This window comes from Ursus arctos, unplaced genomic scaffold (genome assembly GCF_023065955.2).
Source record: "Ursus arctos isolate Adak ecotype North America unplaced genomic scaffold, UrsArc2.0 scaffold_32, whole genome shotgun sequence".
NCBI lineage: Eukaryota > Metazoa > Chordata > Mammalia > Carnivora > Ursidae > Ursus > Ursus arctos.
Window position 1 is genome coordinate 1,794,600 of NW_026623008.1, and position 13,711 is coordinate 1,808,310.

Here is a 13,711-nt window from a genome sequence, read left to right on the forward strand (position 1 = left end):
CTCCTCACCGTGGGGCTGGCCCAGGACAGCATCTCCGTGAGCCGTCCAAGGAGGGGTCCCGTACCCACTCACTCACTCACCCTTGTTATTCGGTCTTGGCTGTCTGTGGTATACAGCTGTTTCTCTCCCGGACAACCACAGTGGGGCCTCACCCCCTGCTCTTGCCTTAGGAGGCATCTGATCCAGTGGGAGCAGGCCAACTGGCCAGCAAGTTTAGGGGAGCTTTGAGACACGCACGTTCCCTTCCAGGCGTGCACAGGGGGGCTGGGAAACATTCAGACCAATACAGGGTGGAAGCTAGAGGATGGTGGGTGAGGTCCCAGGGGTCTCACTAGAACCACCCACTTTCCACACCAGGTCTCCCCCATCAGGCCCACCCCCCCCCCAGACCCCTTCTGCAGGGCCTGGGACCCTCCAAATCCACACAGCTCCCTCCAGCTCCTGGCTTTTCTCCTCTTGAACCCAGGCCATCAGAAGGAAGCCCTGGCCGCAGCTCCAGGAGGCAACAGCTCTGCAGAACTTTCTCCCCATTTCCGGGGCGTGTGTGTCCCGTTCCTGGAGCCGGCTACTGCAAGGCTCCTGGACGCACCCGAGCTTCCCTTTCTAGCGCTGAAAGTTATGGCTTGTCATGAGTCATTGATTGGAAGTGCCGCATATCACCCAGCTCTCATGATTTACACGCTCTTCCTCTGGGGACATCAATCTTCCGGAAGCAGGGGTAGGAACCTATCCACCAAGGGCCAGGTGCAGCACCAGGCAGACCTCTCCTCAGGACCAGAGCCTGTGGAGGCCGTCCTGGGCACCGCCCTCAGCTCACGGCCTGGCAGAGAAGGGGCTCAGAACCTGGGCCTTGGCTGCTGATGTCCACATGGAACCGGTGGCCACTCGGTTGGCACCCCTGCCTGGGCTCCCTCGCTGGCCTGGACCACTAGCATGTCCTCTCTGTGCCCAGAGCTCAGCCCTGCACAGAGCCACAGCCAGGAAAGAAGGGCAAGTCTCCCTGTGGTTTAGGACCCCAGAGACCTGTCTTACTCCAGGCTGAGCAGCGTCTGTGGGGTGGGGCCCCGAGATTGGGAACTGCCCAGCCTTCTCCTGGGAGGAACCCCATCTCTGGCCTGGTGGGGAATTCAGAGCCTCAGTCGGAATGGTCCAAGCCCTCCAGAGGTTGGCATGTGCTAAGCTGGGGGTAACCTTCACTCTCTACTCTCTGGAAAGGGAGCTTTGGGGGGGGCGGTCTAGAGAAAGAGGGAACCTTGCAAACAGAGCCCCCAGGGAAGGTGGTTGGCCAAGGCCTGTCCCCATGTCCCCATGTTCCTGCCCATGTTCCCATGGTGTTAGATGCAAGGGGCAAAGCCAAGTCATGGCTGGGGCAGGGGGAGCGGGCCACTGCTGTGCGTGCTTGTCTCCTACGATACAGCCCTAGAGAGGAGGCCCTGGAGAGGACCGGGCAGGCCACCGCCCAGACCAGGGGCCAGCGGGATTGAGAGGCGGGACCTGTCACCCAGGGGCCTCCCAGCAGCTACCGCCTCCGAGTGGCCTTTGTGATTCTGGGTCGCGGACCCGCTGCCTGCTCAGCTGTCAGCTAAAGAGCTGAGCTGTTAACAGGGTGGCTTTGGGGTTGGGAGGGAGTGGGGAGCCCCTGGGTGGGCGGCATTACCTTTCTCTCCGGGTCCTTTATCAGGAAGCACACGGTTGTGGTAGGAACCCCGCGCTGTCTATGCCCGGGTGACCTGGGATCAGAGGCCAGGCCGGTCCACCCTGTGGAGCCTCTGTCTTTCCCTGCCCAGCCTTGCCCACCCTCCCGCTGTGCCCCTGTCCCACGGGCCCCAGTCACCCCCGTCCTTGCAGGGCCCGCGGCCTGGGCTCAGATCCCGCTGTGCGCTTGCGGGAGGACCACTCTGCCTCTCTGAGCTTCTCCTCACTCCTGCAGACAGCCGGCAGCCCTTCCTAAGAGGCTTGTTCTAAGTTTTAATGTGCTTGTGGGGGCCCACTACCCAGCAGGCCCCGGGCAGCACCTTCAGAACCAAATCAAAATGCCCCCACCTGCCCTCAAGGACACCCACTGTAGAGCCCCCGGGGCCTTTCCAAGCCTGGTCTCCCCTTCCCGTCTTCTGGGTGCGTTCCTCTGCCCTCCCCCCACCCCTACCGGCTTCAGGACTCCCCACTCCCGGAAGGGCCTCCGTGACCCTCACCCAGGGTTCTCAGCAGGAGGCTGGGGGCCTTCTGTTTTCCTAACACCTGGGCTCTTGTTGAGGGCTGGGGTCGGTTTTGTCCATTGCCCCAAAGTAGCTAATTCTGGACTCAGTGCCTTTTGAGATTTTGTTTTCACATCTCCAAGGCACCTTTTGTGCTGCGATGTAGACAAAAGATGCTCATCGTGAAATGAGGCTGGGACGTCCTGCCCTCAGGGGACCCAGGAAGCACCGGACCAGGACCCAGAACCTGGCGAGGAGGAGCTCAGGGGCGGGGATCCATTCATCCTGCAGGAAGGAAGGTGCGGGCGGGCGGCAGGCGGCCCACGGGCAGGCGGGGGGTCCAGGCAGAGGGCACGTGCCCACGACGGGCAGCCGCCAGCGAACAGAGTGTTCTCGGCACGTCTGACAGCATGCAAGCCGTGCCCAGAGATTCTGGGTCTGCGTGAGGCCGCGCTGGCCAGGAACAGTGGTCCGCCCACCGTTCGCTCCTGGGGCCAGAGCTAAGCTGCAGGCCCAGCCACGCTCCAGAGGGGTCAGAAGAGATCGCCCCACACCCCGAGCCGAGCTTTGGGTGGGGGCCCCTGGGAAAAGCAGGCCGGGGGTGAGTCCAGATAAGTGCTCCTCGCCTGGGGCTCTGGAGGCAAAGTAGCCAGGTTTCCTTGGCCAACAAAAGGGCTTGGAAGGTAGGACTCTGCCGTCGTCCACACGGCTGCTTCCTCTTGCTGGACATCGAGGTGGGTCTCGGGGCATTGAGAGCAAGCCCCTGGCTGCAGGGTCCCCGGCGGAGGCCGGGGAGAAGCCCCCCGGGAGGAGATGTGGGCTGGCCGTGTAAACAGCGGTGTGGGACCTGTGTGCCTTCGGGGACGGGCCCTCTGAAGGAGCCTGCATCCTTTCTCGTGCCGTACTTGACTGTGTAAATATTTTTCTTACGAGTAAAGAGAGAGCCTGCATTCACGGGCTAGATCTCACTTGAAAGAACTGAGAAGTATCTGTTTAGGCATAAAAGCTGAAAACAGTGTCCAAGGCGCCTTTCAAAAAAAATCATTTTTGTAGTTCAATCACAGCCAAGCTGATTTTTTTAATGCCAAAAATAAATAAATATTCCCCCGCTCCCAGTTGAGAGCTCAAGAGTCTGTGTCAACACCACCGGAGCCTTTGCACTGGGAGCCAGGGCAGCCGCCGGTGACGACCCGCCCTTGCCGGTCCCCGGCCGAGCGGCCCGCAGGCCACCCCCGGGGTTCCGCTCAAGTCCACCGGGCCGCGGGCCTGCCCGTGGGGGGCGCCCTCTCCCAGGAGGGTCCTGGCCAGGGGTCGGGTGCGGGTGCTGGTTGGAAGGGACGCCATGTGGCTGCTTCCCGCAGACGCTGTCCCTCCAGAGTGGAGGCTGGAGTCAGAGACAGGGATTGGGACTCAGCCCCCCAGCTTAGCGGCTCCGTGACCTTAGCGGGCGGTTCCGACTCCAGAGCCTCCGCTTCCCTTCCGTAAAGCCGGGTGCCCGTGGTTTTTGCCAGATGGTGTTGTAGAGAGAGGTACCGGACAGGCCGCCATGCTGTGGGCTCCTTGAGGAGCGCCCGCTGGTCCCGTCACTGTGTCCCCTCTCCGGCGGCCTCTGAGACCACAACCTCAAAGCAGCGCATACATGGGGGGAGTGGTGCTCGTGGTAGGACTTTGATATGAACAGAAAACTAAGGATGAAAATTGTCCTTTAAAAATCCTGACTTCCCAGAAAGGGAGGCCGCAAAGGTGAGGCTGAGGACATCCCTGGCTGAGAACGGAATAAGCGTGAAACGCGGCCGTCCCATGAGTCCTGATTGTCGGTTTATCAGGCCCAAAGGGCTCTGTCCAGTTGGGCAGAAACCCTCCCAAGGGGGCAGACGGCACAGAGTCCACGCAGCTGACACGAAGGGGCCACCAGCGTCCACCTTGACCTGTCTGCCCAGTCTGTCTCCAGCAGGAGCCTGAGCCCCTGGTCCCCTAGAGGTCACCAGATGGAGGACAGCGTGGAGAGGGGCCTCCACCAACCACCTGGGTCCCGGCCTGCCCTCTCGGGATAATCCTGCACATGCCCCCCACCCAGGGCAGCTCCTTCCAGGAGAGGGGCCTGGGAATCAGCTTCAAGCCACTTCTAGACCCAGCCCCACACTCGGGTGAACACCAACACCAACAAGGGAGAAGCAGGTTGGAGGGCGTCTGGCTCGAAGGCCAGGAGTGGGAGGCCAGTAAATGAGGGTGTTGGGGGTCTTCTCGGGCCCCTGGCCAGGCGGGGGGCTTCACCCGGGCTCCCTCCTGTGGGCATGGTTTCAGATGCTTTAATAACGGAGTATTTTGAAAGGAAAGAAGCCTTCTGGGATCCATTTGTGACACCCACCAGAAAGCCCAGCCCCCCTCAGGGGACACACCAGAACTCCAGAGCTGTGAGCGTATGAGATGTCTGTGTGTGTGTGTCTACTCCGGGCTGACTTTCTGGAGAACAGAGGGTATTTATTTTAAGAGTCAAAAAAGATGTTTTGACCAACCCCACTTAGCTCAATCCTGGCACTGAGACCCGGGAGAGAAGAGAAATGCCGGAGGTCAAACCTCCCTTTTTTGGCTAAAATGCTTAATCAAAACACACCTAATACTTCTGCCGGGGCGTGGAGGTGGGGTTGGAGCAGCCCCTGCCAAGAGCCGACCGGCCAGCAACGCGCGTGCTGGGGCTCAGCTAGCAAAATAAAGAGGTTTTTCAGCAAAGCGGCAGCCTTGGCGGGAAGGCCAGGGCTGAGAGGCTCCGGGAGGGGTGCGTCCGGTGGGTTCTCACCCGAGGTCAGCAGTGGGTGAATAGCCGATGATGATGGGCGTGGCTGCCAAGGCGGGCTGTTAAACAGGGCAGGCAGAGAGAAGCCGGGCAACGGGGCTTCCCGAACCAGACTCAGACCCCCGCTCGGACAGGGGCAGTCCTGTCTTCAAAGTCCTGGCCTCTCCCCTCTCTGTATCATGTGATTGGGGCGGGGGGCTCCTCCGGGTCACCTGTGGTCCCACAGCTGGGCTTCCAGGCAGCCACACTGCAGCCAGAAGGGGGCCGAGGGCCCGGCTCAGGGAGCAGTGTACAGACCCTGGTCACGCCCAGCCCTGCTCCGCACGGATGCGCTCCGGTCCGTCTGGGCTCTCGCTCCATGTGTCGTGCATAGCAACCTGACCTGTTAGGGACAGTGTGGTTTGAACGCCCGTCTCCACGTCCCCATCTGACCACGGACTCCGGGATGGGTGGCCACCATCTCTGAGCTGGTGCACAGACCTCGAGGGACTCTTCCCAGCATGCAGAGAAGAGCCGCGGGGCCACGTGACAGGTGACTTCCTGGGATGCTCCATCCCGTTTGGCCACTCTTAGCCTCAGACAAAAGGCAGGGACCCTGGCCGCCCTCCACGCAAGGCTTATGGGACCCGGGTGGGTCTGGACAGAGGCCGTGTAAGGGATGGCAGAGCTCTGGGGAACGAGGCCGCACTCATGCTGGGCCCTGTCTGCTAGGCGTGCTGGACAGTGGCCGGGCCAGTCTCTCCCGCTGGTGTTTGACCAAGCACTTCTGGTTGACTCAGGCCGCCGTGGCCTCCGCGGCGCTCACCTTCTCCGCCTCAGTCTCTGCAGTTATAACCACCTTCCAAACCACAAGTTCAGGATCTATTAAAAGAAACATAAAATCCCCAACTGCTTAGAATTCTCAACATTTAAAAATATGACTTATTGTTATTACAGCTGAGCGGGGCAGACGCGAACCCTGGCCCCTCACCCGGCCTGCGTGGGCACGGGCGGCCACTCCGCGCCCCCGGCTTGTAATTTGGAAGAGCGGTAGTGTAATTTTAAGGGGAGGGTAAATAAAACCCCTGGATTTGACACCATTTCTCGTGTCGTTTTTCAAATATTAGTTTCAATCTCGGTTTCTATTCTTATGGAAATGACGTTACAATATATATGTGTGTCTATGCCCAGCGTTTGTGATCCAGAAGGGAAAATCCCATTTATACAGCTAATTTGTCAGTTTGCTTAGCTTAGAAAGCACTCTGGGACCCGTCCCTGAAATGCCGTCCCTCCAGAGTGGAGCTCCGTGGTTTTTAAGAGGAGACGCCAGGCCGGCAAAACGCTACAGCTCTCCACAGCCAAGCCAAGAAAAGCTGCGAGTCAGAATTGTCGGGTGGAAGAAAGACCCACAGCGGCTGGTGCTTTCTCGCTCACTAACCCAAGCCTGTGTCGGCGGCAGAGGGAAGGGCCGGAGCTCCTGGAGGAGCCGGTCATTACTGGCCACCCTAGGGTGCTTCCCTGACGCGGCACTGCTGAGTTCTGGCTTCGCCTGATCTCCTCTGAGAAGCTCCCTCCTAAAACCACAGGCACTCCCCAGGGGTCTGGGATAAGGAACAGGTTCACATGCTGTCCCCCCCAGTCTGCCAAAAGACAAGAAGCAGCGTCGGCCCAGGCCGGGTCACCCGCGGAGATGACGTCAAACCTCAGCCCCGCCCCACCGGTGACAGGCAAGGGTGCAGGCTGCAGCCCGCTCCGCCCTCTCCCCTTGCCTCCCCCACCGTGGCTCCCCGTGGCACGGCTGGACCAAGCCCCCGGGATGAATCGGGCCGCTCAGCCGGGCTTTGCCTGCCCAGGTAGACTGCAAGCCCCACGCAGGCCGCACGGTGCCCAGCGTCCTCCCGCTCCCCCTGCAGGGCTTCAGGGCTGCATGGCTCGCAGGCAGGGTCAGAGGGCACGGGGAGAGAGCCCGTTGCCGGTCTCAGAGAGCCTTCCTGCCCCCATTGCACGGTTTCTGGTAACGTGTGCTTCCCTGAAGGACCAGGACGAGCTGCTCGAGGAACCAGCTGCCTTCCCGGGGAGCCGACGTCCGGGAGGGGTCGTTGGCTTTCTCAGCAAATAGAGACCCCGTTGGAATAAAGGCCCCGACTTCCCCCACAGACCACTGTCTTCCACATTATGGAGAAGCTACGAGGCCTTACCCTTGCCCTTCCAGAGAATGTTGGCTCTGCCCCGTGGTTCTCAGCCCGCTGCGGCCTGAGGAGGGCGTCTTATCCGCCAGACACTAACCGCCCCCTTCACAATTGTTTTTCAGCACCTGCTGACGGATACGGAAGTGTCGTCCCAGGAGGGCTGCATCCAAAAGGTAGGAGAGCTGGTTCCACGCCTTCTCCCTTGCTGGGGCCTACGTGTAAGCCTGAGCTAGCGTGCGTGTCGCCAGGTCCGTGGCGTGGCCCGCGGTTCGCGAGCGATGCACTGTGGGTGGCAGAATGCATGCCCAGGACAGGGATTCTGATGACGTGAGGACGGATGCTGGTTTGCACTGTGTCAGCGGGTAGGGGGTCAATGCCCCGAACCAACCCTAACCCCTGAGAACGGGAGAGCCCGCACCCGCGGGAACGCTCAGGCCATGCAGACGCAGGAAAATTAAATAAACGCAGGTCATGTTTGTTTAACCATCTCCACTGGATACTCACATGAAAAGAATACGGAGAGGGGGGGCATCACAACTGGCTGCAAATTCCGCAGAGCCAGTGCTGTCCGCGGCCTCCAAACGGGGCTCGGGCACGGCGTCGAATAAGCAGCTGACCAGGTGAAAGAAACGGTGTCCACGTGGGCAGCGTCTCCTGCCCTCCTGGCGGGTGACAGAGAGTCGCTGGGGGCACATTTGGCTCTACAAGGATCCAGAGAGTAAACTAGGCCCAGAAAAAAAACCAGTAAATGGAGGGACCCAGAAGCCGTTCATGAGACGGGGTTCAGCGTCCGCCCAGGCCGGGTCACCCGCGGACATGCACACACGCAGGACACACGCACACTCACACTCACACTCGATGCGGTAGCTGACCCCCTCTTGGATTTTCCAGTAGAACTAGGACAGCGCTCTCTCGCCGCGCTCGTCTCAAAGCACCACCCGGGCTAGGCGGAGAGGCGCGCCCGCCTAGGATGCCCAGACGGTGTCACGACGCCCGGGCCCTGGGTTGTCTCGCTTTCATCAAGCGCCGTTGGTCCCTGTCAGCGTCGCAGGACGTGCACCCGGGACACGGTCAGCCTCTGCTGGGGAGCCTGAGGCGTGTCACAACGCCCAGCGTCGCAGGTGTTCCCCGCGCCCAGCCTGTTGGTCTGAGCCGAGGACTCTGGGCAGAGCACTCTGTGGGGGGGACCTGTCCCGTCTCCCCACGTCCATCCCACAAATACTGATTTTGGAGAAAAGCCTGCGAAGGGAGGCATTTTCTGACTCTGCAGTGACTTCCTGAAGGAGCTCTGGCTGGGGGTGATCTCTTGGCTCATTCTCGCCCACAACCCACTGCGTCTGGCCCGGGACCTGCCTGTCCCAGCCGCGCTGCCCAGGGCAGCCTGAAGCCTTTCTTCCTTAAGACACCACATCCCTCCCAACAGCCCCCTTTCCCTCTTCCTGCCTCTGGGAACAACCTCGGATTTCCCTAAAGGATGTGAGGTAGTGAGAGATTTCAAACAGCTTTCCCGTATTTCAAAGAATTGAAGTCTTTCCTCTCTCCCGTGAAAAAGGCCCCACAGTCAAGTCCAGTGTCTTAACCTCTGGAGAGAACACAAAATCTTCCTTTTTCTCACCATGAACAGGCAGCTGAGGAGGGGACGCGGGTGGGACTTGCCCCAACAGTGGGTGGACTGGTGGGAGGTTAGAGTGACGCATTTTTGATGGGACGGGCAGTTGGTAGTCCAGTGTGGGTGCCAGGGTCAGGGCAGAAGGCCGGAAGGTCAAGCGTAAATGTGAGGATGGTGAGGAGGCCGGGGCAGGATGCTTTTGAGCCCTGAGGAGATGCACCCGGGGAGGACCCCAGTCAGTACGTCTGTCCGCTCTGCTCCTGGAGCACCATGGCTCCTGGCACACCTTGCCCTTTCCTAAACCCTCAGCCCATCGGGCCCTCCTGACCCGTCAGAGGGGTTTCCTGAGAGCCGCTTAGGGGATGGGTGGGAGGCGCCCCGCAGACAGGGGCACACTCGTGCTGCTTAGAACAGGCATGCCCTAAAACACAGAACCTCGTAAGGCCCGGGGGAGGGGTCGGAGATTCCCACTGTGCACAGAATCCCACTGACCCAATGCCCACAGCGGCCAGACAGTCGGGGGCCCGGGCACCAGAGCAAAGGGGGCCTTGGCAGCCATCCATTTGGAAAGAGGCCTCCTGACTCCCAGCCCCGCACGTCTGTCTTCTACCACCCTGCAGGCCCAGGTTGCAGGGGGTGCTGCCCGCAGGGGGGCTCCGCCCACCTCCTCATGCACACCCCTCCCCACACGGAGAAGCAGCCCCACAGCCCTCTGCCGTCCATTGAATTCTGGGATTCTAACAGCCTCGGGCTGAACTTGGACATTATCAGCACTGGGGGCATTCAAGTGTGACAGGATGGGTGCCCAGGGTCACGTTGGTGTGGTGGTCAGAACCTAACCCTGTGCTTGGCTCTGGACCCATCCGGCCAGCTCCCTGCCCAGACGGTCCGGGAGGGAGGGAGACGGGAGCAAAGATGCAAAGCCAAATGGGTTCGCGCACTGAGGTTGGGCAGTGGGTAACCGCCGTGTTCGTCTGACCTTCCTTCCAAAAAGCAGGTCCCCCTTACCCCGCCCGAGCCATGCTACTCCCAGCTGCGGAGATCGACGCACGCCCACGTGCATTACAGGATATGACCACACATGGCTCGGCGTGCTGTGTTAAGGACACATTGAGTGAATTCCTTGGCAAGAGGATGTAGACCCCCATTTATCAGTTTTGTGGTTTGGGAGTTTCGTGTCTGGATGAACTGGGCCTGTCCTCCCCCACTCGTCTGGGAGCCTTAAAATACTGTGGGCAATCTGGGGGGGCCTTGGGTGGGTCAGTGGACTCCTCCAGCTTCAGTCGTTCCATCCTGAGGATGATGACGCTTCCTGTTCTTTGCGTAGGTCATTGAAGTGTAACAAAAGGTAATTAATGCAATCAGCGGCTTGACACAGATGCAGAAAATGTGATATTTTGTGGGAAGTCCCAGTTATAAGTTCTCAGCATCAGAGAGCCAGGTTGCTGGACGCGCCGTGGAATCCCTCTGCCGCCGCTGAGACAGGAGCCCAGGCCCAGGGAGGGGTGCCGCCCCCACGCTCACAGGGGAGGCGGGACTCGAACCCACGGGCCGCTGGGCCTGCGGTGGAGGGCGGGGCTCCCGCGGGAGTGATGGCGCAAGGCCTGGGAGCCCTGCCAGGCTCGGCCCCGCCCCTCAGGTCCCGGACCCCCATCCCCGCCGCCCCACCCCTCCGTGGTGTCGCCTGCATCTCTCAGCCGGGTCTCCAGTGAGCTGTGTCTCCCGCAGTGCCGAATCCGCTCTCCATCCCCTGCGCCCTCCTTCTTTCGTGGCCCCCACGGCCCCCACCCCCGCGCAGCCAGCGAGGCCACGCAGCCCAGAGCTCCGGTGCTGATGAGACGCCGGCCGTGCGCCGCCGCCGCCGGAGCCCTCTCCATCCCCGCGCCAGCCCGGGTGTGTGCCTTGGGCACAGAGGCCGCGCCGCCGGGAAGTCCCTTTGACTTCAGGTCTGCAGGTCGGGCTGCGTTGCCTCTCCCAGCCTCTGTGCCTGGACCTCTGGGACTGCTCCCTCCGGCGGACTCTATTTCGTCTCTGTTTACTTAGAGGGAAAGCCCGGGGCTCCTGCGGGGCAAACATCTGCGGGAGATAATCTAGCCAGTTGTCCATCCATCACTCGGGTCGCCCGGCTCCCTGGAGAGCCCGCCGGAGCCTGTAATAAAAAGGCCCAGCGAAGAGGCTTTGGGGACGAATAAAGAGCCGTGTTAAGGGCCCGCTGAAAATGGATGGAAGACATTATTAAGGCTCAATGGCCGTCTTATCAAAATCCAATAGGATAGACATTTGGCAAAAGGCTTAAATTTATTCTTTGACTTTCTGGAGGGCTTGAATTTATCCGTTAACAAGAGTGTAGTCCACCCGGGGAGATGGTATCAGCTAAAAGAATTTTGATTTAATCTCTCTGGTGATATGAAAAGGGGACACGCAAGCCCCCGGCCGCCTTCCCATTGTCCCACTTTATCTTGTTTTCTCTGACCATCTTGAAAAGGAAGGACGTGTTAATACGTACAACTGGGGGGAAAGGCAAACAAAAGAAAGTGACCTTTTCCTTTTTTTATTTTTATTTTTTCTTCTCCTCCCCTCCTCTGTCTGCCCCCACCCCACCAAAAATCAGGAATTTGCATCAGTAGGGCTAGGACCGGAAGGAGAAAGGTGCCTCCTGAGAAACTCCGAGGACCACAGTCCTCTGGGTCTGGTGCCTGGGGGTGGCGGGGGGCTGAGGGGTGCACAGGGAGTCCAAAGGAAAGAAAGCCAATGAAGTCCGGTGCTGGAAGAGGGAGTGTGATGGCTCCATAAATCTCTCCCCCATCATTACGTGCAAAATGCTACAGGTCATAAAAGCCATCTGATGGCCCAGCCTGGCACTGTCCACACAGGGTGATTGATTGATAATTATTATAATTTGTGAAATGGTTATTTGTATGTTAGGACCGCGGTCTGCACCACTGGGCTGTTGTGTGTGTGTGTGTGTGACATGCGCCTGGCCCCAGTGACATACCTCTGCTCTTGGGGATCCCTCCTGGGGGGGTGGGGGTGCTGGGGGTGGGGTCTAGGGAAGCCTGGCCGGGGAGTCCGGGAAGACAACTCTTCAAGCTGCAAGAAGGTGGCAGTGGGGACCACGGGCAGCTGCTAAGTGTCTTCTGTGCCCGCACACCCGGAGGTCTCAGCGCCTGCCGCCGGGCTGTGACTCTGCTGTTTGGTGGGCCTGGTTCCTGGCCGGGCTGGCCCTGGAAGCCCAGCACAGGGTCCCATAGCCAGGTCCTGCTGTGCGGGGGCTGCCTTCTGTGGTCTGTGGCTCTGGCGTGGCCCTGGAAGTGGCTGGGGGTCCGGGGAGGTGCAAGAAGGGCTGGTGGGCACACGCAGGGTTCCGCCGGGCTTAGCCGGGCGGGAAGCTTCGCTGGGTCCTTCTCATGCTTCGCCTGTGCCCGCAAGGATGGTTTTAGCAGTCCTTTCCTTTTTCCTCTTTACCTCCCAGCCAGCAACACTCAGGAGCCACCAACACCCTATAACTCACCAGCATTTTACCTGCAAAGACGCTTTATTACCCCCCAAAAATCACACCAGAGACCCCAGCCCTCAGAACCCTGCAATCACAATTAATAATTTGCATGTGGGATCGGTTATGTCTTTATGAAATCAAAGTGTGTTTAGCTGCCACAGAGACAGCCCCGAGTTGATTTTGATAATCTGGGGCTGAATAGACTTGCTCGGATGCAGTAAGCCCCGGACAAAAGGCTGGGCAGTGGCTGAAAGCCCTCTGACGGCACGTCTCCCTCTCCTTTGTTCGGGGGCCGCTGATAAAAGAACCAGGAGTCCATTAATTCAGTGAATGAACATATAGTAAAGTCAGTGCCTCTTGAGAACAATAATGTTGAGGTCAGCTTCGGTTGCCATGGAAACTAAGTACTCCTAAGAAGTTTGCATCCCTGATTTTGCTGAATCAAAGGCTGCAAAGCGGAGAGGTGTAGGGGGCCGCGACCAGAAAGCCAGAGAGCGCCGCCTCCGCCGGTCCCCTTCCCGAGAAGGTGCAGGCCTCAGCCCCGGGGCTCAGGCCCAGCCACAGGCCCGGCCTCCGGTCTGGCTTCCCGCCTCCCCACCCGCCCCTCCCGGGAGGCCTCTGATTTCACAACCGCGACTCTTATCTGAAGAGGCCGCTTAGGTGTGACTTTGGTGGCTCCAGTTCCCGGGGCAGAAAGTCAGGCCCGAGGGAGGGGCCACAGCCTGGAGGCTCCCCGCCCCCTCTGACGGTGGACTCTGACCTCCGGCCACCTCGAAGCACCTGAACTTGTCCCTGGGGGGCGGGGGCCGCCCTGATAAGGGTGATTAATGGGCGGATAGTGGTGAGTTGGTGAGCTGCAGGGCAGCTGCTGGCCTGGGGGGCGGGGGGCACGACATTTTAAACGTAACCTTTTTGCATTTTCAGGCCCCTAAACTGAGTTGATCCACTTGCCCCGCCCCGCCCCATCCTGAGGACCCCTGACACCAGCTTTAAGCTTCTCCTCCGCTGGGCGAGGGGCAGCTACTTTACCACGTGCCCGCGGGGGGAGCTGTGGGTCTGAGGAAGGCCGGCTCTCGCCTGGGGGTGCTGGGGGTGCAGCGGCTGCCAGCAGGCCATGGAGGGCACGCTGCTCCCACAGACCCGCCCCAGCTCCAGAGCCACACCTGGGGGGCGGGGAGGGAGATTTATTTCTCCTCTTTTTTGCTACTGAGAAAGCCACGAGCCGTCTTGTCTCTCTCCCTGGAGCACCTCCGAGAATTAGGCTCCGAAAGGCTTCTGGGCTGCAGCTTGGGGTCCCGGAGGAGGGAGAGTGGAGGCCCCCTGGGGTCCACCAGCAGCCGAAGGCAGGGCTTGTGAGACCAGGTGACTTGGGGGCCCTCTCTGGGGTCAGGCCCTCCCCGCCAGCCGCCCTGCTGACACTTTCTGCCCAAACTTAAATCTCGAAGGCGG

General features: G+C 60.2%; 1 protein-coding gene across 3 annotated transcripts in view; it reads left to right on the top strand.

The window, feature by feature from the left end:
- PRDM16 (PR/SET domain 16) overlaps window positions 1-13,711 on the top strand; it is a 310,231-nt gene that overhangs the window by 142,538 nt on the left and 153,982 nt on the right. For all 3 annotated transcript variants that reach the window (XM_057305269.1, XM_057305270.1, XM_026520018.4), the window contains exon 3: window positions 7,280-7,330. In XM_057305269.1, the coding sequence (XP_057161252.1) occupies window positions 7,280-7,330 (51 nt within the window). The remainder of the gene's footprint in view (window positions 1-7,279; window positions 7,331-13,711) is intronic.